This window comes from Ranitomeya variabilis, chromosome 7, assembly GCF_051348905.1.
Source record: "Ranitomeya variabilis isolate aRanVar5 chromosome 7, aRanVar5.hap1, whole genome shotgun sequence".
Classification (NCBI taxonomy): Eukaryota; Metazoa; Chordata; class Amphibia; order Anura; family Dendrobatidae; genus Ranitomeya; species Ranitomeya variabilis.
The window spans coordinates 48,621,282-48,645,053 of NC_135238.1; the positions used below are offsets into that span (position 1 = coordinate 48,621,282).

Genomic DNA, 23,772 nt, shown 5'->3' on the forward strand with positions numbered 1-23,772 from the left:
CTAAAGTCTCTAATGATATAATAACAGCTAAATCCAAAAATCATTGCTCTCTGCTGATCCTCCTGGATCTCTCTGCCGCATTTGACACTGGATCACCAGCTCCTCCTCACTTTGCTCTGCTCCATAGGCCTCTAGGACATAGCCCTCTCCTGGTTCTCCTCCTACCTCTCTGACCGCTCCTTCACTGTATCTTTTGCCGGCTTCTCTTCCTCTCCTCGTCCCCTTACTATCGGGGTTCTGCAGGGCTCGGTCCTAGGCCCCTTCCTCTTTTCTCTATACACTGCCCCTATTGGACAATCAGCAGATTTGGGTTCCAGTATCATCTCTATGCTGATGACACCCAATTATACACTTCTTCCCCTGACATCACCCTTACCCTAATTCAAAATACCAAGGATTGTCTGTCTGCTGTCTCTAACATCATGTCCTCTGTTGTGAATTCTGTTCTTGGGTTCCCTCCGGTGGTTTTTGGTGGTATTGCAGTTGTCCCTGGTTTGCAATTCTGGTCAGGTGTTCCTGCTGAGTGCAGGCCTGACTGGGGTATTTAGGGCTGCTGGATTCATTAGTCAGTGCCAGTTGTCCATTGTTCTTGGAGGGATTGCTTCTCTCTCTGGTTCCTCATGCTCTGCTGCCAATTCAGCTAAGTGTCTGTTTTTTTGTCTCTGTGCACACATGCCGCGTGCTTGTAATTCAGTGCAATTCATTTGTGTTTTTGTCCAGCTTAGACTTTGTTTTGATTTCTCAGTCATGCTGGATTCTCAGGAGTTGCAGATATCCTTGCTATATCTTTAGTTAGATGTAGTATATGTGTATTTTCTGCTGTGGATACTTTTAGGATTTTAATACTGACCGCTTAGAATTCTGTCCTATCCTTTTCTATTTAGCTAGAAGTGCCTCTTTTGCTAAACTCTGTTTTTCTGCCTGCATGTGTCTTTCCTCTTATCTCACAGTCAATATTTGAGGGGGGCTGTCTATCCTTTGGGGCTCTGCTCTGAGGCAAGATAGAATTCCCATTTCCACCTATAGGGGTATTTAGTCCTCCGGCTGTGTCGAGGTGTCTAGGACGGGTTAGGCACACCCCATGGCTACTTCTAGTTGTGGTGTCAGTTTAGGGTTTGCGGTCAGTACAGATACCACTACTCCTGAGAAAGTCTTTCATGCTGCTCCTAGGTCACCGGATCATAACAGTCCTCCCTCTATCCGAAACTAAGTCTCTCCAAAACTGAACTTCTACTGTTTCTCCCTTCTACTAACCTCACTCTGCCGAACATCGAAATTACCCTGGAGGGTTCAACCATAACTCCCAAGCAGCATGCCCGCTGTCTTGGGGTCATATTCGACACCGAACTTTCCTTTACTCCCTATATCCGATCACTCACTCGCTTTTGTCACCTGCATCTTAAAAACATCTCCAGAATCCGACCTTTTCTCACCTTTGAAACTGCTGAGACTCTTACTGTCGCTCTTATTCATTCTCGTCTGGACTACTGCAACTCCCTTCTGATCGGTCTCCCTCTTACCAAACTTTCTCCTCTCCAATCCATCTTGAGTGCAGCAGCCAGGGTCATATTTCTGTCCAGCCCCTTCACCGATGCCTCCATCTTGTGCCAGTCATTACACTGGCTACCCATTCGATACAGGGTCCAGTATAAACTCATCTCTCTCACCCCCAAAGCTCTCCACAGCTCTGCACCACCTTATATCTCATCTCTGTCTATCGCCCTACACGTGCCCTCTGTTCTAGAAATCACCTAAGGCTACGTTCACATTTGCGTTGTGCGCCGCAGCGTCGGCGCTGCAGCGCACAACGCAAACGAAAACGCGGCAAAACGCACGCTAAAACGCTGCGTTTTGCGCCGCATGCGTCCTTTTTGGCCGAAAGTTGGACGCAAAAAAAATGCAACTTGAAGCGTTTCTTGCGTCCAACGCTTGCGGCCATGCGGCGCAAAACGCAGCACAACGCATGTCCATGCGCCCCCATGTTAAATATAGGGGCGCATGACGCATGCGGCGCCGCTGCGGCGCCCGACGCTGCGGCGCTGACCGCAAATGTGAACGTAGCCTAAGACTAACATCCCCAGTAATCCAAACCTCGCACCTCCGTCTCCAAGACTTCTCCCGTGCTGTGCCAGCTCTCTGGAATGCACTTCCCCAGACGATCAGACTGATACCTAGCCCCGACCTATTCAAGCGCGCTTTGAAAACCCATCTCTTCAAACAAGACTACCACACCAACTACTCACAGTAAACTAACCTTGCCCTGTTCCCTCCTTTCAAATATTATTCTGAATCTGCACCTTACTATTCATCTATCTCCACACCCTCAATGCACATGATAACTGCACCTGATATTTGACTATTGCACTTAAACACACAGGCTGATGACCGGATCAAGCAGCTTTATATGAAAATCCCTATTTATTATAATTGCCAGACCTGAAATAACAAGCACTTTTAACCTATTGTGTCCCCCATTTCCTTGTAGATTGTAAGCTTGCGAGCAGGGTCCTCACCCCTAATGTTACTGTTTAAATTGTCTTAACTTGTACTGAATTTATTGTCTGTACATGTCCCCACTTAATTGTAAAGAGCTGCGGAATATGTTGGCGCTATATAAATAAAAATTATTATTATTACTATCTGTCACATCCTTGATCTTAGCTCTTGGGAGGCAGCATAATTCTCTTGCGGTTATGTCCAGTCTGGAGATGTCTGCCTCTGTGCCTCTCAGTAGTGAGTCTCCCACCACTACCACTCTTCGCTTCTTGGCTGTACTTTTTGTTGTCAGTTCTGGGTGTTGCTGTGTGCCCGTTTCTTCTTTGCTTGCTGGTAGTGCCTCTTCCTTAGGTGTGCCCTCTTCGTCCTCCACAAGGCCTTGGTATCGGTTTCTCAGTTGTGTGGTTGGTGATGTCTCCATTGTCTTCTTGCTTCTTTTGGTCACATGCTTCCATTTGTCTGCTTTGGAGGTTCTCTGACACTTTCTTTGCCTTCTTTGACCAGTAGAGATGCTTCTGTTGCCTAGGAAGTTTTCATTTTCTTTGAGTTTCAAATTTGCAATTCTTTCTTCCAGACCCTGCACCTTTTCTTCTAAAAGAGACAGTAGTCTACACTTCTGGTAGGTGAAGTTGGATTCTTCTTCTGGTCGATCTGTGAACATGTAGCACATGTTGCAGCTCACCATGTAGGTTGTCACATCTGCCATGTTGCTCCTAGATCCTGCTGACTTGCTGTGTGTCTTTCTTCTTGTGTAATCTACTCAATCAGCCAAGCTTTCTTGCTATAATGTCCAAGGGGCAAAATTACGGCGATGCTTTCCAAGCAGCTGGTCCCAGCTGTACCCAACGATCTTGCTGAGGGAGACTCTTCGCTTTTCCCCGAAGGCACCTGGAATATACAAATTGTCCTCTTCAAACTTCAGTCCCTGGTTTGGTGATGCTTTCCAAGCAGCTGGTCCCGGCTGTACCCAAAGATCTTGCTCGCTTTTCCTAGAATGCACCTGGAATATACAAATTTTCCTCAAGCTTTAATCCCTGGTTATATGGGGCAATTATTCTGTATGTAGATTCATATCGGGCCCATTATACTGTGTGGAACTTTCGAACATTATATGGGGCCAATATACGTGTGAAGCAATATATGGGGCTAATATACTGTATGGAGCATTATATGGGGCCATTATACTTTATGGAACATTATATGGGGCCAATATACTGTATGGGGAAATATGAGTTCCATTATTCCGTATGGAGTATTATATCGAGCCATTATTCTGTTTGGAAGATTATATGGGGCCCATAGGGATGGAAAAGTCATAATACCAAATTACCCAGAGGGTAAATAAGCCCTAATTAAGGGATGCATTAAAACATGGATTTTATTATATTTTGTTAAAAAATAGTGGTATATAAATTAAAAACACACAGTCTGCCTGTGCAATCTCACTATTATATTCTCTGTAAAAAAAATTATAGCCCCAACCCTATGAGGAAGCATGTTATGCAAAACTTGTAGGGGAAGCTATGTGTTAGTTTTAGATAGCACAAGTAATGACTGTGTATCCTAGGGATAGAAACTTTAACCCCTTTCTACCATTGGACGTACTATTCCGTCCATGTGGGGTGGGCCCTAATTCCCATGGACGGAATAGTACGTCCAACGCGATCACACGCGCTCCCGGGGGGAGCGCGGCCGGGTGTCAGCTGATTATAACAGCTGACATCCGGCACTATGTGCCAGGAGCTGTCACGGACCGCTCCTGGCACATTAATCTCTGGAACACTGCGATCAAAAATGATTGCAGCATTCTGCTGGCATAGGGAAGCATCGCGCAGGGAGGGAGCTCCCTGCGTGCTACCCTGAGACCCTCAGAACAACGCAATGTGATCGCGTTGCTCCAAACGTCTCCTCCATCCTCCCTGCAGGCCCCGGATCCAATACGGCCGCGGGGCTCCTTCTGGGTCTTGTAGGGAGGTGGCTTGCAAGCACCCACTCAAAGCAGGCGTCGGCAAGCCTGCAGCACAGCCTGTCAGATCGCTGATCTGACACAGTGCTATGCAAAGTGTCAGATCAGCGATCTGACACTACATAGTGATGTTCCACCCTGGGACAAAGTAAAAAAGTAAAAAAAAAAAATATTTATATGTGTAAAAAAAAAATCCTAAATAAATTGAAAAAATATATATATTGTTCCAATACATACATTTCTTTATGTAAATAATAAAAAAAACCACATATTTAGTATCAACGCATCCATAACGACCCGACCTATAAAAGTGTCCCACTAGTTAACCCCTTCAGTGAACACCATAAAAACAAACAAACAAAAAAAACCAATGCTTTATCATCACACTTCTGAACAAAAAGTGGAATAACACGTGATCAAAAAGACAAATATAAATAAACATAGCACCAACGAAAACGTCATCTTGTCCCGCAAAAAACGAGCTGCCATACAGAGTTATCAGCAAAAAAATAAAAAAGTTACAATTATTTTTTCTATAAAATAGTTTTTATTATATAAAAGTTTCAAAATATAAAAAAATGATATAAATGAGGTATCGGTGTAATCGTACTGACCCGAAGAATAAAACTGCTTTATCAATTTTACCAAACGCGGAACAGTATAAACGCCCCCCCCCCAAAGAATTTCACAAATTGCTGGTTTTTGCTCATTCTGCAAAAATCGGAATAAAAAGCGATCAAAAAATGTCATGTGCCCGCAAATGGTACCCACAAAACGTCAACTCGTCCCACAAAAAGCAAGACGTCACATGACTCTGTGGACCAAAATATGGAAAAATTATTGCTCTCGGAATGTGGCAATACAAAAAATATGTTTTGAAATAAAAAGCGTCTTTTAGTGTGTGACAGCTGCCAAACATAAAAACCCGCTATAAATACCCGCTATAAATAGTAAATCAAACCCCCCCTTTATCACCACCTTAGTTAGGGAAAAATAATAAAATAAAAAAATGTATTTATTTTTTCCCATTAGGGTTAGGGTTGGGGCTAAAGTTAGGGTTGGGGCTAAAGTTAGGTTTAGGGCTAAAGTTAGGGTTGGGGCTAAAGTTAAGGTTGGGGCTAAATTTAAGGTTGGGGCTAAAGTTAGAGATAGGGCAAAAGTTAGGGTAGGGACTAGAGTTGGGGTTAGGGTTTGGATTATGTTTATGGCTGGGTTAGGGGTGTGTCGGGGTTAGGGGTATGGTTAGGGTTGGGATTAGGGTTAGGGGTGTGTTGGGGTTAGGGATGTGTTGGGATTGGGATTAGGGGTATGTTCTGGTTAGGGTTGGGATTAGGGTTAGGGGTGTGTTGGGGTTAGGCTTGGAGTTAGAATTGGGAGGTTTGCACTGTTTAGGCACACCAGGGGCTCTTCAAACGCAACATGACGTCCGATCTCAATCCACACAATTCTGCGTTGAAAAAGTAAAACTGTGCTCCTTCCCTTCCGAGCTCTGCCGTGCACCCAAACAGTGGTTTACCCCCACATATGGGGTATCAGCGTACTCAGGACAAATTGCACAACAACGCTTGGGGTCCAATTTTTCCTGTCACCCTTGGGAAAATAAAAAATTGGGGGCAAAAATCATCTTTGCAAAAAAAAATTACATTTTTTTATTTTTACGGCTCTACATTATAAACTGTGAAGCACTTGGGGATTCAAAGTGCTCACCACACATATAGATAAGTTCCTTAGGGGGTCTACTTTCCAAAATGGTGTCACTTGTGGGGGTTTCCACTGTTTAGGCACATCAGGGGCTCTCCAAACGCGAAGTCCTCTCTCAATTCCACCCAATTTTGCACTGAAAAGTCAAACAGCGCTCTTTCCCTTCCGAGCTCTGTCATGCGCCCAAACAGTGGTTTACCCCCACACATGGGGTATCGGCGTACTCAAGACAAATTGTACAATAACTTTTGGGGTCCAATTTCTCCTGTTGCCCTTTGTAAAATAAAACAAATTGGATCTGAAGTAAATTTTTTGTGAAAAAAAGTTAAATGTTCATTTTTTTTTTAAAACATTTCAAAAATTCCTGTGAAACACCTGAAGGGTTAATAAACTTCTTGAATTTGGTTTTAAGCACCTTGAGGGGTGCAGTTTTTAGAATGGTGTCACATTTGGGTATTTTCTATCATATAGACCCCTCAAAGTGACTTCAAATGTGATGTGGTCCCTAAAAAAAATGGTGGTGTAAAAATGAGAAATTGCTGGTCAACTTTTAACCCTTATAACTCCCTAACAAAAAAAATTTGGTTCCAAAATTGTGCTGATGTAAAGTAGACATGTGGGAAATGTTACTTATTAAGTATTTTGTGTGACATATCTCTGTAATTTAAGGGCATGAAAAATTCAAAGTTGGAAAATTGCGAAAGTTTAAATTTTTTTGCCAAATTTCCATTTTTTTCACAAAAAACGCAAGTAATATCATGGAAATTTGACCACTATCATGAAGTACAATATGTCACGAGAAACTAATGTCAGAATCACCGGGATCCATTGAAGCATTCTAGAGTTAAAACCTCATAAAGGGACAGTGGTCAGAATTGTAAAAATTGGCCCGGTCTCTAATGTGCAAACCACCCTTGGGGGTAAAGGGGTTAACCAATGAACTGCAGTCATGGTGGATATAGTATTGTTCTGGATAGGGATTAGATTGATAAATGAATCCGATGGTTTGTGTATTCCTCCATTTCCTTATCCTCCTGTCTATTTTGGTAAGTGCTGTTGTATGATAGTGATAGTCAGTTATACCTGTTTTGTATTTGTGTCGTTTCCCTTACATTTCTGTACCAAGCCCCATGGGGTAGGGGAGGGGACAGATTAGTGTTTAAAAAGATCATAGTAAGGTTGGAGACCCAGACCTCTCTACCATCAAGAGAACCCCTGAGAGAGGGATAGTTAGGATCCCAGTTCCAGGGCCAGTTTTGGGCCCCTCTCCCTTACGTCTGTCACAGCGTGACACCTATATACAGTATAATGGGCCCCAAATTGTACTCCATACAGTGTAATGACTCCATTTAGTCCTCAATCCAGAATATAATGGCCCCACATAGTCTATACACCATGTTCCAAATTATTATGCAAAAGATTTTTTTCTCGGATTTTCCTAAATGGTCGGTGCAAATGACAGTCAGTCTAATAAAAGTCATCACCCGTTAGAGTATACATCGAATTTTATTGAAGAAACCTCCCTATGATAACAGTATAATCTCCCAAATGAATAAAAACTCAAAATGCACTGTTCCAAATTATTAGGCACAGTAGAATTTCTAAACATTTGATATGTTTTAAAGAACTGACAATGCTTATTTGTGGAATTTGGAGCATTAGGAGGTCACATTCACTGAACAAAAAAGCTATTTAACTCCAAAACATCCTACCAGGCCAAGTTACATGTTAGCATAGGAACCTTTCTTTGATATCACCTTAACAATTCTTGCATCCATTGAACTTGAGTTTTTGGAGAGTTTCTGCTTGTATTTCTTAGCATGAAGTCGGAATATCCTCCCAGAACTGCTGTTTTGATGTGAACTGCCTCCCACCCTCATAGATCTTTTGCTTGATGATACTCGAAAGGTTCTCCATAGGGTTGAGGTCAAGGGAAGATGGTGGCCACACCATGGGTATCTCATTTTATGCCCATAGCAGCCAATGACTCAGAGGTATTCTTTGCAGCATGAGATGGTGCAATGTCATGCATGAAGATGATTTTGCTCCTGAAGGCACATTTCTGCTTTTTATACCATGGAAGAAAGTTGTCAGTCAGAAACTCTGTATACTTTACCGAGGTCATTTTCACACCATCAAGAACCTTAAAGGGCCCTACCAGCTGTTTCCCATGATTCCAGCCCAAATCATGACTCCTCCACCTCCTTATGACATTGCAGCCTTGTTGGGACATGGTGGCTATCCACAAACCATCCACTACTCCATCCATCTGGACCATCCAGGGTTGCTCAACATTCATTAGTAAACAAGACTGTTTGAAAATTAGTCTTCATGTACTGTATGTCTGGGCCCACTGCAACTGTTTCTGCTTGTGAACACTGTTTAGGGGTGGCCGAATAGTAGGTTTATGCACCACAGCAAGCCTTTGAAAGATCCTATGCCTTGAGGTTCGAAGCACTCCAGAGGCACCAGCAGCTTCAAATATCTGTTTGCTGGTTTGTAATGGCTTTTTAGCAGCTGCTCTCTTAATCCGATGAACTTGCCAGTCAGAAACCTTCCTCATTCTGCCTTTATCAGCACGAACACCTCTGTGCTCAGAATCAGCCACAAACCTCTTAACAGTACAATGATCATGCTTAAGTTTTCAGGAAATATCGAATGTTTTCATCCCTTGACCAAGGCATTGCACTATTTGATGCTTTTCGGCAGCAGAGAGAACCTTTTTTTTTCTCATGTTACTTGAAAACCGTGACCAGCTTAATAATGTGGAATATCATTTTTAAGTAGTTTTCCTTTAATTAGAATCACCTAGAAAACTAATTATCACATGTGTTTAAGATTGATTTTAGTGATCCATTGAGCCCTGAGACACAATACCATCCGTGAGTTTATTTGAAAAACAAAACAATTAAATCTTTATGACACTTACCGTATATAGTCAAGTAAAAGCCGAGATTTTCAGCCCATTTTTTGGGGCTGAAAGGGTCTCTCTCGGCTTATACTCGAGTCATGGTTGGCGGGTGAGGGGAAGCGACGACTGTCGCATAGTCACCTGCTCCTGGCGCGGCCCCTGCATGTCCCATGGTCTCCTGGAGCCAGCATCTTCCTCTGTTCAGCGGTCACATGTGTTGTGAATTTGGTTTTTGGGCTCCCCCGGTGGTCACTGGTGGTACTGGACTTGTATGCTTCACTTTCTCTGTTCACCTGTTTCCATCAGGATATGGGAGTATCCTATTTAGCCTTGCTACTCAGTCATTCTAGTGCCGGCCATCAATGTAACCAGAGCTTTTCTGTTGCATGTACCTGCTCCAGTCTTCTGATCAGCTAAGTTGGACTATTTAGTCCTTGGTCTATTTTTGTATGTTTTGTCCAGCGTGCAGTTATGTGACTCTCTGCAGCTGGAAGCTCTTGTGGGCTGAAATTACCACTCCGGTGTCATGAGTTGACACATGAGTTTAAAGTAATTTCAGGATGGTATTTTCTAGGGTTTTGTAGCTGACCGTGAAGTCCCCTTTTGTATTTTTCTGCTATCTAGTTAAGTGGGCCTCGCTGTGCTAAATCTGCTTTCATACTACGTGTGTCTTTTCATCTGAATTCACCGTCATTATATGTGGGGGGCTGCTATCAACTTTTGGGGGTTTTCTCTGGAGGCAAGCCAGGTCTGTGTTTCTTCTACCAGGGGTAGTTAGATCTCCGGCTGGCGCGAGGCGTCTAGAGAAAACGCAGGCACGCTCCCCGGCTACTATTAGTTGCGTGAATAGGTTTAGTATCGCGGTCAGCTCCAGTTTCCATCACCCGAGAGCTTGTCCGTTTTTTCTTATGCTCCCAGCGTTCCCCTGCCATTGGGAACCATGACTGTATGGCCGGCCAAGTGTTAAAACCGTTGGCAGAAGAAAGAAGTCTGCAGATTTTTTTTTTTTTTTTTTCCTCTGAGCTTGCTCTATAGTTGACTCAGTTGCATTTCTGCTCTAATTGCAGCCTTTGCCTCTCTCTCTCCTTCTAATCCTTGAATGGCTCTGATCTCACCTGATTAAAATGGATCCTCAGAGTTTGGCTACAGGTTTGAATAATCTTGCTACGAAGGTTCAAAATTTACAGGATTTTGTTATTCATGCTCCTATATCTGAACCTAGAATTCCTATACCAGAGTTTTTCTCCGGGGATAGATCTCGTTTCCTGAATTTCAAATATAATTGTAAATTGTTTCTTTCTCTGAGATCTCGCTCCGCTGGAGATCCCGCACAGCAGGTTAGGATTGTAATTTCCTTGCTGCGGGGTGACCCTCAAGATTGGGCATTTGCATTGGCACCAGGGGACCCTGCGTTGCTCAATGTGGATGCGTTTTTTCTGGCTTTGGGGTTGCTTTATGAGGAACCTAATTTAGAGATTCAGGCTGAAAAAGCCTTGATGGCCCTATCTCAAGGGCAAGATGAAGCTGAAATATACTGCCAAAAATTTCGTAAATGGTCTGTGCTTACTCAGTGGAATGAGTGCGCCCTGGCGGCGAATTTCAGAGAGGGTCTCTCTGATGCCATTAAAGATGTTATGGTGGGGGTCCCTGCGCCTACAGGTCTGAATGAGTCCATGACAATGGCTATTCAGATTGATCGGCGTTTGCGGGAGCGCAAACCTGTGCACCATTTGGCGGTGTCTTCTGAGAAGGCGCCAGAGAATATGCAATGTGATAGAATTCTGTCCAGAAGCGAACGGCAGAATTTTAGGCGAAAAAATGGGTTGTGCTTCTATTGTGGTGATTCAACTCATGTTATATCAGCATGCTCTAAACGTACAAAAAAGGTTGATAAGTCTATTTCAATTTGCACTTTACAGTCTAAGTTTATTCTATCTGTGACCTTTATTTGTTCATTATCGTCAATTACCGCGGACGCCTATGTCGACTCTGGCGCCGCTTTGAGTCTTATGGATTGGTCCTTTGCCAGGCGCTGTGGGTTTAATCTAGAGCCTCTGGAAGTTCCTATACCTCTGAAGGGTATTGACTCTACGCCATTGGCTAGTAATAAACCACAATACTGGACACAAGTGACTATGCGTATGAATCCAGACCATCAGGAGATGATTCGTTTCCTTGTGTTGTACAATCTACATGATGTTTTGGTGCTCGGATTGCCATGGTTACAATCTCATAACCCAGTCCTGGACTGGAAAGCAATGTCTGTGTTAAGCTGGGGTTATAAACTGTGCAGGAGGTGTGGGTTAAATCCGCGCTGCCTTAATGATGAAGTTCCAAGGATAATAAATTTAAAAGGTGGTTTATTCGATTTATTTATTATTATTAAGCTGGGGTTGTCAGGGGGGCTCATGGGGACGTACCTTTGGTTTCCATTTCGTCATCTATTCCCTCTGAGATTCCGGAATTTTTATCTGATTATCGTGATGTTTTTGAGGAGCCTAAGCTTGGTTCACTACCTCCTCACAGAGATTGCGATTGTACCATAGATTTGATTCCGGGCAGTAAATTTCCAAAGGGTTGTTTATTTAATCTATCTGTACCTGAACATGCTGCTATGCGAGAATATATTAAGGAGTCCCTGGAAAAGGGACATATTCGTCCTTCTTCATCTCCCTTAGGAGCCGGTTTTTTCTTTGTATCTAAAAAAGATGGCTCTTTGAGGCCGTGTATTGATTATCGACTCTTGAATAAAATTACAGTCAAATATCAGTATCCTCTGCCACTGCTGACTGATTTGTTTGCTCGAATTAAGGGGGCTAAGTGGTTCTCTAAGATTGATCTCTGTGGGGCGTATAATTTGGTGCGAATTAAGCAGGGGGATGAGTGGAAAACCGCATTTAATACGCCCGAGGGCCATTTTGAGTATTTAGTAATGCCTTTTGGTCTTTCAAATGCCCCTTCAGTCTTTCAGTCCTTTATGCATAACATTTTCCGTGAATATTTGGATAAATTTATGATCGTGTATCTGGATGATATTTTGATTTTTTCGGATGACTGGGACTCTCATGTCCAACAGGTCAAGAGGGTTTTTCAGGTTTTGCGGGCTAATTCCTTGTGTGTGAAGGGTTCTAAGTGTATTTTTGGGGTTCAAAAGATTTCTTTTTTGGGGTACATTTTTTCCCCCTCTTCCATTGAGATGGATCCTGTCAAGGTTCGGGCTATTTGTGATTGGATGCAACCTTCTTCTCTTAAGAGCCTTCAGAAATTTTTGGGCTTTGCTAATTTTTATAGTCGATTTATAACTGGTTTTTCTGATGTTGCTAAACCTTTGACTGATTTGACTAAAAAGGGTGCTGATGTTGCTGATTGGTCCCCTGCTGCTGTGGAGGCCTTTCGGGAGCTTAAGCGCCGCTTTTCTTCCACCCCTGTGTTGCGTCAGCCTGATGTTACTCTTCCTTTTCAGGTTGAGGTCGACGCTTCCGAGATCGGAGCTGGGGCGGTTTTGTCGCAGAAAAGTTCCGACTGCTCCGTGATGAGACCTTGTGCGTTCTTTTCTCGAAAATTTTCGCCCGCCGAGCGAAATTATGATATTGGTAATCGGGAGCTTTTGGCTATGAAGTGGGCTTTTGAGGAGTGGCGTCATTGGCTTGAGGGGGCTAGACATCAGGTGGTGGTATTGACCGATCACAAGAATTTGATTTATCTTGAGTCCGCCAGGCGCCTGAATCCTAGACAGGCGCGCTGGTCGTTGTTTTTCTCTCGGTTTAATTTTGTGGTCTCATACCTACCAGGTTCTAAAAATGTGAAGGCGGATGCCCTTTCTAGGAGTTTTGAGCCTGATTCCCCTGGTGATTCTGAACCTACAGGTATCCTTAAGGATGGGGTGATATTATCTGCTGTTTCCCCAGACCTGCGACGGGCTTTGCAGGAGTTTCAGGCGGATAGACCTGATCGTTGCCTGCCTGGTAGACTGTTTGTTCCTGATGATTGGACCAGTAGAGTCATCTCGGAGGTTCATTCTTCTGCGTTGGCAGGTCATCCTGGAATCTTTGGTACCAGGGATTTGGTGGCTAGGTCCTTCTGGTGGCCTTCCCTGTCTCGAGATGTACGAGTTTTTGTGCAGTCTTGTGATGTTTGTGCTCGGGCCAAGCCTTGTTGTTCTCGGGCTAGCGGATTGTTGTTATCCTTGCCTATTCCGAAGAGGCCTTGGACTCACATCTCTATGGATTTTATTTCTGATCTCCCTGTTTCTCAGAAAATGTCTGTCATCTGGGTGGTGTGTGACCGTTTTTCAAAGATGGTTCATTTGGTACCCTTGCCTAAGTTGCCTTCCTCATCCGAGTTGGTTCCTCTGTTTTTTCAAAATGTGGTTCGCTTGTATGGTATTCCGGAGAATATCGTTTCTGACAGGGGGACCCAGTTCGTGTCTAGATTTTGGCGGGCGTTCTGTGCTAGGATGGGCATTGATTTGTCTTTTTCGTCTGCGTTCCATCCTCAGACTAATAGCCAGACTGAGCGAACTAATCAGACCTTGGAGACTTATTTGAGGTGTTTTGTGTCTGCGGATCAGGATGACTGGGTTGCCTTTTTGCCGTTGGCGGAGTTTGCCCTCAATAATCGGGCTAGTTCTGCCACTTTGGTTTCTCCTTTCTTTTGCAATTCGGGGTTTCATCCTCGTTTTTCGTCCGGTCAGGTGGAGTCTTCGGATTGTCCTGGAGTGGATACTGTGGTGGATAGGTTGCATCGGATTTGGGGACAGGTGGTGGACAATTTGAAGTTGTCCCAGGAGAAGACTCAGCGTTTTGCTAACCGCCGTCGTCGTGTTGGCCCTCGTCTTCGTGTTGGGGACTTGGTGTGGTTGTCCTCTCGTTTTGTCCCTATGAGGGTTTCTTCTCCTAAGTTTAAGCCTCGGTTCATCGGCCCGTATAAGATTTTGGGAGATTCTTAACCCTGTGTCCTTTCGATTGGACCTCCCGGCATCTTTTTCTATTCATAATGTCTTCCATCGGTCATTATTGCGCAGGTATGAGGTACCGGTTGTACCTTCTGTTGAGCCTCCTGCTCCGGTGTTGGTTGAGGGTGAATTGGAGTACGTTGTGGAGAAGATCTTGGACTCCCGTGTTTCCAGACGGAAACTTCAGTATCTGGTCAAGTGGAAGGGCTACGGTCAGGAGGATAATTCTTGGGTGACAGCCTCTGATGTTCATGCCTCTGATTTGGTCCGTGCCTTTCATAGGGCTCATCCTGATCGCCCTGGTGGTTCTTGTGAGGGTTCGGTGCCCCCTCCTTGAGGGGGGGTTACTGTTGTGAATTTGGTTTTTGGGCTCCCCCGGTGGTCACTGGTGGTACTGGACTTGTATGCTTCACTTTCTCTGTTCACCTGTTTCCATCAGGATATGGGAGTATCCTATTTAGCCTTGCTACTCAGTCATTCTAGTGCCGGCCATCAATGTAACCAGAGCTTTTCTGTTGCATGTACCTGCTCCAGTCTTCTGATCAGCTAAGTTGGACTATTTAGTCCTTGGTCTATTTTTGTATGTTTTGTCCAGCGTGCAGATATGTGACTCTCTGCAGCTGGAAGCTCTTGTGGGCTGAAATTACCACTCCGGTGTCATGAGTTGACACATGAGTTTAAAGTAATTTCAGGATGGTATTTTCTAGGGTTTTGTAGCTAACCGTGAAGTCCCCTTTTGTATTTTTCTGCTATCTAGTTAAGTGGGCCTCGCTGTGCTAAATCTGCTTTCATACTACGTGTGTCTTTTCATCTGAATTCACCGTCATTATATGTGGGGGGCTGCTATCAACTTTTGGGGGTTTTCTCTGGAGGCAAGCCAGGTCTGTGTTTCTTCTACCAGGGGTAGTTAGATCTCCGGCTGGCGCGAGGCGTCTAGAGAAAACGCAGGCACGCTCCCCGGCTACTATTAGTTGCGTGAATAGGTTTAGTATCGCGGTCAGCTCCAGTTTCCATCACCCGAGAGCTTGTCTTATGCTCCCAACGTTCCCCTGCCATTGGGAACCATGACACACATGGTACCGCTTTAAAGTAATGAATATGGACTCCACTCCTATAGGGGTGGAGCCGCATATTCATTACTGTAATGAGCAGTACCAGTGACCGCTGAACAGAGGAAGAAGCTGCTGGCTCCCGGAGACCATCTGTCCGGGAGAAGCTGCCAGGGACCGCGCTGGGAGCAACTGAGTATTTCATATTCACCTTTCCCCGTTCCACCGCCAGGCACCGCTCAGTCTTCCCGGTCCTCTTGCTGTGACAGTTCAGGTCAGAGGGCGCGATGACGTGTTAGTGAACGCCCTCTGCCTGAACAGTCACTGCCTAGAGACGGGACGCTGAGGAGCATCGGGTAGCAATGAGAGGTGAGTATATCATTTTTTTATTGCAGCAGCATTACACGTGGCACATTTTTATATGGAGCATTTTATGGGGCTATAATGAACTGTATGGAGCACTACATGGGGCATATTTTTATATGGAGCATATTATGGGGCCATAATGAACTTTAATGCAGCATTATATGTGGCATATTTTTATATGGAGCATCTTATGGGGCCATAATGAACTTTAATGCAGCATTACATGGGGCATATTTTTATATGGAGCATCTTATGGGGCTACAATGAACTTTAATGCAGCATTATACGTGGCATATTTTTATATGGAGCATCTTATGGGGCCATAATGAACTTTAATGCAGCATTATATGTGGCATATTTTTATATGGAGCATCTTATGGGGCCATAATGAACTTTAATGCAGCGTTACATGGGGCATATTTTATATGGAGCATCTTATGGGGCCATAATGAACTTTAATGCAGCATTATATGTGGCATATTTTTATATGGAGCATCTTATGGGGCCATAATGAACTTTAATGCAGCATTACATGGGGCATATTTTTATATGGAGCATCTTATGGGGCTACAATGAACTTTAATGCAGCATTATACGTGGCATATTTTTATATGGAGCATCTTATGGGGCCATAATGAACTTTAATGCAGCATTATATGTGGCATATTTTTATATGGAGCATCTTATGGGGCCATAATGAACTTTAATGCAGCGTTACATGGGGCATATTTTATATGGAGCATCTTATGGGGCCATAATGAACTTTAATGCAGCATTATATGTGGCATATTTTTATATGGAGCATCTTATGGGGCCATAATGACCTTTAATGCAGCATTATATGTGGCACATTTTATATGGAGCATCTTATGGTGCCATCAACCTTTGTGCAACATTATATGGGGCATAATATTCAATGGAGCATCTTATGGGGCCCATCATGAACTTTATGGAGCATTATATGGGGCTCCTGATTCAATATGGATATTAAAAAACACTTAACCAACTGATGTCTCAATTAATTTTACTTTTGTTGGTATCTATTTTTATTTTTGAAATTTATCGGTAGCTGCTGCATTTCCCACCCTAGGCTTATACTCGAGTCAATAAGTTTTCCAAGTCTTTTGTGGCAAAATTAGGGGTCTCGGCTTATACTCGGGTCGGCTTATACTCGAGTATATACGGTAAATAAAATTTGCATAATAATTTGGAACACGGTGTACAGTGTAATGATTCCACATGGTCCTCTATACTGTAAATGGCCATACATAGTCATCCATATAGTATATTGGGCCCCACATAGTCCTCCATACAGTATAGTGGGCACTAAATTGTCCTCCATACAGTGTAGTAACTCTATATAGTCCTCAATACTGTATATAATGGCCCCACATAATCCTCTATACAGTATAATGGCCCAGTATAATGGCCGCACTTAGTCCTCCATACAGTATAATGGGCCCCACATAGTCATCCATACAGTGTAATGACTCCACATAGTCCTCTATTCCATATATTGGGCCCCACATAGTCCTCCATACAATATAATGAGCCCCACACATTCCTCCACACAGAATAATAGCCATACATCTTTCATACAGTACAATAGGCCCCACATAACCCTTCATACAGTATATTGGCCCCAAGAAGTACTCCATATGGCATAATGGTTCCCACATTAAAAATAAAAATGGTCAGCTCTCCCCAGTGCTCCAGACTCAACAGGGAGTACTGTGAAGCTCATCACTGCTCAGCACAGCTGGAGTGGAATAGTGATGTTATCGCACCCGCAACGTTGAGACATCAGATGCAGAAGGAGAATTATGGCTGAGATTCCCTCATTCATTATTACCTTCAACTGTATAGCAATCCAGGATGTCGAACAGTTGAAGGAGTGAGGCTGGGAAGGGGGCAGGGATTGGTGCGAACATCGTGGACCAAATATAATCGCCCTGCCAGATACGCCCTGCAGGCCAGAGTTTGACATATGTGGTTCAAACCATACTGAACTTCATGCAAATATAAAAAAAACAACTTTTCTAACATGACATTTATATCAGCAGAAATGAATTCCATAAAAAGAAAAAAAATGCTTCCAACTCACAAAAAACAGCATGGATCCCAAGAATACAACATCTCCAGACAAAACATTGCTTAAATAATGCAAAAATAAAACTGCTAGTGCATTTAACCCCTTAATACATCTTTTTACTGACCTGAGATATAAGAGACTAGCATCCCCATACAGGTTACAATCCAGCAGCTGTCGGCTGTCCACTATAGCTGACCACTTGCTGTATCAGCGACGATCAGTGTTGGCACGTCCATATCTGTTTATCCCCTTAGATGCTGCTGTCAGTAGTGACTACATCATATATATACTTAACAGATTGTGGGCGCTTCTGCTTTAATCTGATCGACACCCTGAGATCATGATTGTGTGATCCTGATGTTTGCCATGGCAATTCACGGCCAAATAGCGGCCTTAGAGACTCCCGGCCATAGAGGCCTTTTCAGAAGTTAGCGACATTTAGGTGGTAAAAATACACTTTTTCATTCCTGTCATGCCATTTTTGCATTAATTCCTTAAAATCACCTGAAGGGTTAGTAATGAAAGCAGTTTTCAATATGTGAGGGGAAGGTGATGTTTTCAAAATGGTATCACTTTCGAGGTTTTACAATATATACGACCCCCAAAGTCAATTCAAATCTGGATAGGTACCTAAAAAAAATAAATTTTGTAAATTTCCATGAAAAAAATGAAAAACTGCTGCTACATTTTTAAACCGCCTAAAAAGCTAACAAAATAAAATAACATTTTATAAATGGTGCTGATGTAAAGCAGACATGAGGGAAATGTCATTTATTAATGTTTTTCTGTGTATGACTATTGCCATTTTTTTACATTTTTGTCAAATGTCTTATATTTTTTATTAACACATACAAAACATATGAACCTAAATTTATCATTGTTATAAATTATAATGTGCCACGAAGAAACAGTCTCAAAATCAGTGGGATTTGTTGAAGCATTCCAGAGCTATTACCCCATAAAGTGACATTGGTCAGAATTCAAAAATTTGGCCCGGTTAATAAGGGATTAATGAAGGAAATGACTTTGCCATAATGTAGTTACTTACAGTGATGCCTGCGTCTATCACTACACGCCACAGTACTGACTGCGGGCAGCGCCAGTGATATAGGAGGCGGAGATATCAGTATCTTTTGGTGGCTCAGGTGCCCCATGAGCTTGTAGTAAAAGCCTCCATCTAGAACATTCCACGCAAGTTTTCCTTCTGTCTGTGATTTTTACATTATTACTTTCACAGCTTTGACATCCAGGCAAATATCTGAAGAATATCAAAGCTGAAGCCATAATGGAGAAAGGAGAAAGTGACGTGCGGGATGATGAGTGGTGCAAAGAGGACGTTCCTACAGGTAACTGCCCCAGTGAGGAGTAACCACTAAATAAAGCAGAGAAGACTCAATATCTCCTCATTCACCGGACTGGATAATTTTGGGCTTGACGTTTTTTATTATGTGTTTTATCAGTTTTTTGGCCATAGATTTCCCCATTCAGCTAAAATACAGATTATATAGTGTAATGGTGCAATATGTAATAAGACCAGTGGTGTATCTATAATATAGATTTAGGAATAGACAGGGATGATAGATCATCAAAGACGCGTGACAGACCTCATTGGCATATTATCTAGTTTAGTGTTTTACATCATATCCATCAGAGTTCTGGTTCCAGGATTAATATGTAACCTAAGTAACCTATTTGATATACTGAACTATCTGGAGATTTAAAAAACCTGTTTTATGACAATTGTCTCATAGTCACAGCCATTAGTAGATTATAACAGAAAGCAGAGAATTGCCTGGGCTTATCCAGCTTTGTATTTGCTCCATGGCCATGACTTCCTAATACACGAGCATACGGCTCCTCTGTTCTGCATGTAGCGGTCAGAAATTGTGTGAGACAGACACCATCTAGTAGTACTGACACCTGAGCATTTCTCTAGGCACAAGTGACACAATATGAGCAAGTCCTCACTCTGTCACATGGAAGATAGGGTGCTAGTGGTCGATTTGAAGTATTCAGTGAAGAATAGACATAATTTCCACAGCACTCACAACGGGATGCAATATGGAAAACAATTATGCTTTATTATTCTAAAACAGTCCAGACCAGACATAGATATGTAATTAGAGATGTTAGTATAGACATTACTTGTACCTGAGTCTGCTGACCGCACTGTCTCTGAAATCCACCATAGCCATGAGGGTCCGGCCAAGCATTCATCTATTTTCTATGGGGAGAACAAAGCTTCTCCCATATCATGAATCAGTGCTTGTTATAGGTCAAAACCTGCCCGTGTAAATCAACCCCTAAAGATAACCTGTCAGCTCCAAAAATGCTATTTACTTGCAAGTATATTGGTAACCTGTAGGTAAAAAGTATTTAAAGCATGTTAGGCTGTTTTACTGGGGGAGCTTTTACCAGGAGAAATTGAAGTATGTTCCTTGCAGCCGCTCGCTTCCAGTCATTGAGGTGGTGCATGGAGCTGTAACAGAGAGAGGTGATGCTACAGCCCGCTACTTCTTATATACACTCACTGGCCACTTTATTAGGTACACCTGTCCAACTTCTTGTTAACACTTAATTTCTAATCAGCCAATCACATGGCGGCAACTCAGTGCATTTAGGCATGTAGACATGGTCAAGACAATCTCCTGCAGTTCAAACCGAGCATCAGTATGGGGAAGAAAGGTGATTTGAGTGCCTTTGAACGTGGCATGGTTGTTGGTGCCAGAAGGGCTGGTCTGAGTATTTCAGAAACTGCTGATCTACTGGGATTTTCACGCACAACCATCTCTAGGGTTTACAGAGAATGGTCCGAAAAAGAAAAAAAATCCAGTGAGCGGCAGTTCTGTGGGCAGAAATGCCTTGTTGATGCCAGAGGTCAGAGGAGAATGGGCAGACTGGTTCGAGCTGATAGAAAGGCAACAGTGACTCAAATCGCCACCCGTTACAACCAAGGTAGGCCTAAGAGCATCTCTGAACGCACAGTGCGTCGAACTTTGATGCAGATGGGCTACAGCAGCAGAAGACCACACCGGGTACCACTCCTTTCAGCTAAGAACAGGAAACTGAGGCTACAATTTGCACAAGCTCATCGAAATTGGACAGTAGAAGATTGGAAAAACGTTGCTTGGTCTGATGAGTCTCGATTTCTGCTGCGACATTCGGATGGTAGGGTCAGAATTTGGCGTAAACAACATGAAATCTTTGGGATGTGGTGGAACGGGAGATTCGCATCAGGGATGTGCAGCCGACAAATCTGCGGCAACTGTGTGATGCCATCATGTCAATATGGACCAAAATCTCTGAGGAATGCTTCCAGCACCTTGTTGAATCTATGCCACGAAGAATTGAGGCAGTTCTGAAGGCAAAAGGGGGTCCAACCCGTTACTAGCATGGTGTACCTAATAAAGTGGCCAGTGAGTGTATATAAAATATGCAACCAATGACAAATGTTTTCTTATTTGATGTTTGCACTGGCCAATGATTGAGAATGAGCATTAGCACAATTGATTCTTTGTGAAATCATCAATTATCTAAATTACACCACAGTCAGTTAATAACAGAACTTTGCTACATACTTTGCAATTTCTATGTAATTTTTTTATTTCTAATTTTCTTAATGTTTTTATATTTAGATAAATATAAGTATTAAAGTTATTTGGCTAAAAATTCACAATAGTTATATTCTTGACAGATGGTCGTACCAGCAGCTCCAAAATCGAAAAAAGTATTGCACAAAACCCATATGAAGTATCTGCCAACATCTCAGACAAGGATCATTTTAATATACAATGTCCTAGTTCATCACAGATTGTTAAACAAAATAAAAGTCATAGAAGAAGTGTGGAAAATAAAAAAGCTCCCACAAGGAAGAAGCCATTTTCATGTTCAGAATGTGAAAAATGTTTTAAACGCAAATCACATCTTGTTATACATGAGAGAATTCACACAGGAGAGAAGCCATTTTCATGCTCAGAATGTGGAAAATGTTTTAAAAACAAATCAACTCTTGTTACACATGAGAGAATTCACACAGGAGAGAAGCCATTTTCATGCTCAGAATGTGGAAAATGTTTTAAAGACAAATCAACTCTTGTTACACATGAGAGAATTCACACAGGAGAGAAGCCATTTTCATGTTCAGAATGTGGAAAATGTTTCACAGACAAATCAAATCTTGTTACACATGAGAGAATTCACACAGGAGAGAAGCCATTTTCATGCTCAGAATGTGGAAAATGTTTTAAAGACAAATCAATTCTTGTTACACATGAGAGAATTCACACAGGAGAGAAGCCATTTTCATGTTCAGAATGTGGAAAATGTTTCAAAGACAAATCAAATCTTGTTACACATGAGAGAATTCACACAGGAGAGAAGTCATTTTCATGCTCAGAATGTGGAAAATGTTTTACTCTAAAATCATCTCTTGTTAGACATGAGAAAATTCACACAGGAGAGAAGCCATTTTCATGTTCAGATTGTGGGAAATGTTTTACACAAAAATCGTCTCTTGTTAAACATGCGAGAAATCACACAGACGAAAAGCCATTTTCATGTTCAGAATGTGAAAAATGTTTTACTCTAAAATCAATTCTTGCTACACATGAGAGAATTCACACAGGAGAGAAGCCATTTTCATGTTCGGAATGTGGGAAATGTTTTAGAGATAAATCACAACTTATTACACATGAGAGAATTCACACAGGAGTGAAGCCATTTTCATGTTCGGAATGTGGGAAATGTTTTACAAATAAATCACAACTTGTTACACATGAGAGAATTCACACAGGAGAGAAGCTATTTTCATGTTCGGAATGTGGGAAATGTTTTACAGATAAATTGCGACTCGTTACACATGAGAGAGTTCACACAGGAGAGAAGCCATTTTCATGTTCAGAATGTGAAAAATGTTTTAACGACAAATCAACTCTTGTTAAACATGAGAGAATTCACACAGGCGAGAAGCCATTTTCATGTTCAGAATGTGGAAAATGTTTTAACGACAAATCAACTCTTGTTACACATGAGAGAATTCACACAGGAGAGAAGCCATTTTCATGTTCAGAATGTGAAAAATGTTTTAAAGACAAATCAACTCTTGTTACACATGAGAGAATTCACACAGGAGAGAAGCCATTTTCATGTTCAGAATGTGGAAAATGTTTCAAACACAAATCAAATCTTGTTACACATGAGAGAATTCACACAGGAGAGAAGCCATTTTCATGCTCAGAATGTGGAAAATGTTTTAAAGACAAATCAGCTCTTGTTACACATGAGAGAATTCACACAGGAGAGAAGCCATTTTCATGTTCAGAATGTGGGAAATGTTTTACAGTTAAATCAAGTCTTCATACACATGAGAGAATTCACACAGGAGCGAAGCCATTTTCATGTTCAGAATGTGGAAAATGTTTTACATTTAAAACAAATCTTCTTACACATGAGAAAATTCACACAGGAGAGAAGCCATTTTCATGTTCAGAATGTGGGAAATGTTTTAAAGTTAAATCAAGTCTTCTTATACATGAGAGAATTCACACAGGAGAGAAGTCATTTTCATGTCCTGAATGTGGAATTTTTTTTTTATTTAAGACTCAACTTGTTAAACATCAGAGAACTCACATTGAGAAGAAGGCATTGTAATCCTTTAGTGACCAAACCTAATTTGTGAAATTTGAAATGTCACTTTTTGCAGTAATAAGGATGGGATGTCTCACATCCCAGTTATTCTGAAAATATTTTTTCTTTATATGTTGTGCTTTATTTTGGTAATAAATGTAACAAGTTAAAATATGCAATTTTCCAGCTTTGACTGTTTATACCTGTAAACCGTATACCGTATATACTCGAGTATAAGCCGACCCGAGTATAAGCCGACCCCCCTAATTTTGCCACAAAAAACTGGGAAAACTTATTGACTCGAGTATAAGCCTAGGGTGGAAAATGCAGCAGGTACCGGTGAATTTCAAAATTAGAAATAGATACTCCATACCATTCATTATGGCCCCATAGATGCTCCACATAAAGCTGTGCCATATATACAATGCTCTGCACCATTGCCCCATAGATACTCCACATAAAGCTGTGCCATATATACAATGCTCTGCACCGTTGCCCCATAGATATCTGTGCCATATATATAATGCTCTGCACCATTGCCCCATAGCTGTGCCATATATATAATGCTCTGCACCATTGCCCCATAGCTGTGCCATATAGTGCTCTGCACCG

General features: G+C 42.3%; 1 protein-coding gene across 1 annotated transcript; it reads left to right on the forward strand.

The window, feature by feature from the left end:
• Window positions 1-18,820: 18,820 nt before the first annotated feature.
• LOC143786232 (uncharacterized) lies at window positions 18,821-23,371 on the forward strand. Its single transcript, XM_077275511.1, has 2 exons — window positions 18,821-18,881; window positions 21,230-23,371. The coding sequence occupies exons 1-2, from the start codon at window positions 18,821-18,823 to the stop codon at window positions 23,182-23,184; spliced, it is 2,016 nt and encodes a 671-aa protein (XP_077131626.1). The 3' UTR covers window positions 23,185-23,371.
• Window positions 23,372-23,772: the final 401 nt, after the last annotated feature.

Bases quoted from the DNA above. Each gene is read 5' to 3' on its own strand.
- LOC143786232 (XM_077275511.1), top strand. From the start codon at position 18,821: ATGGAGAAAGGAGAAAGTGACGTGCGGGATGATGAGTGGTGCAAAGAG. The intron at 18,882-21,229 runs GTAACTGCCCCA...TATTCTTGACAG, and splicing joins CAAAGAGGACGTTCCTACAG to ATGGTCGTACCAGCAGCTCC.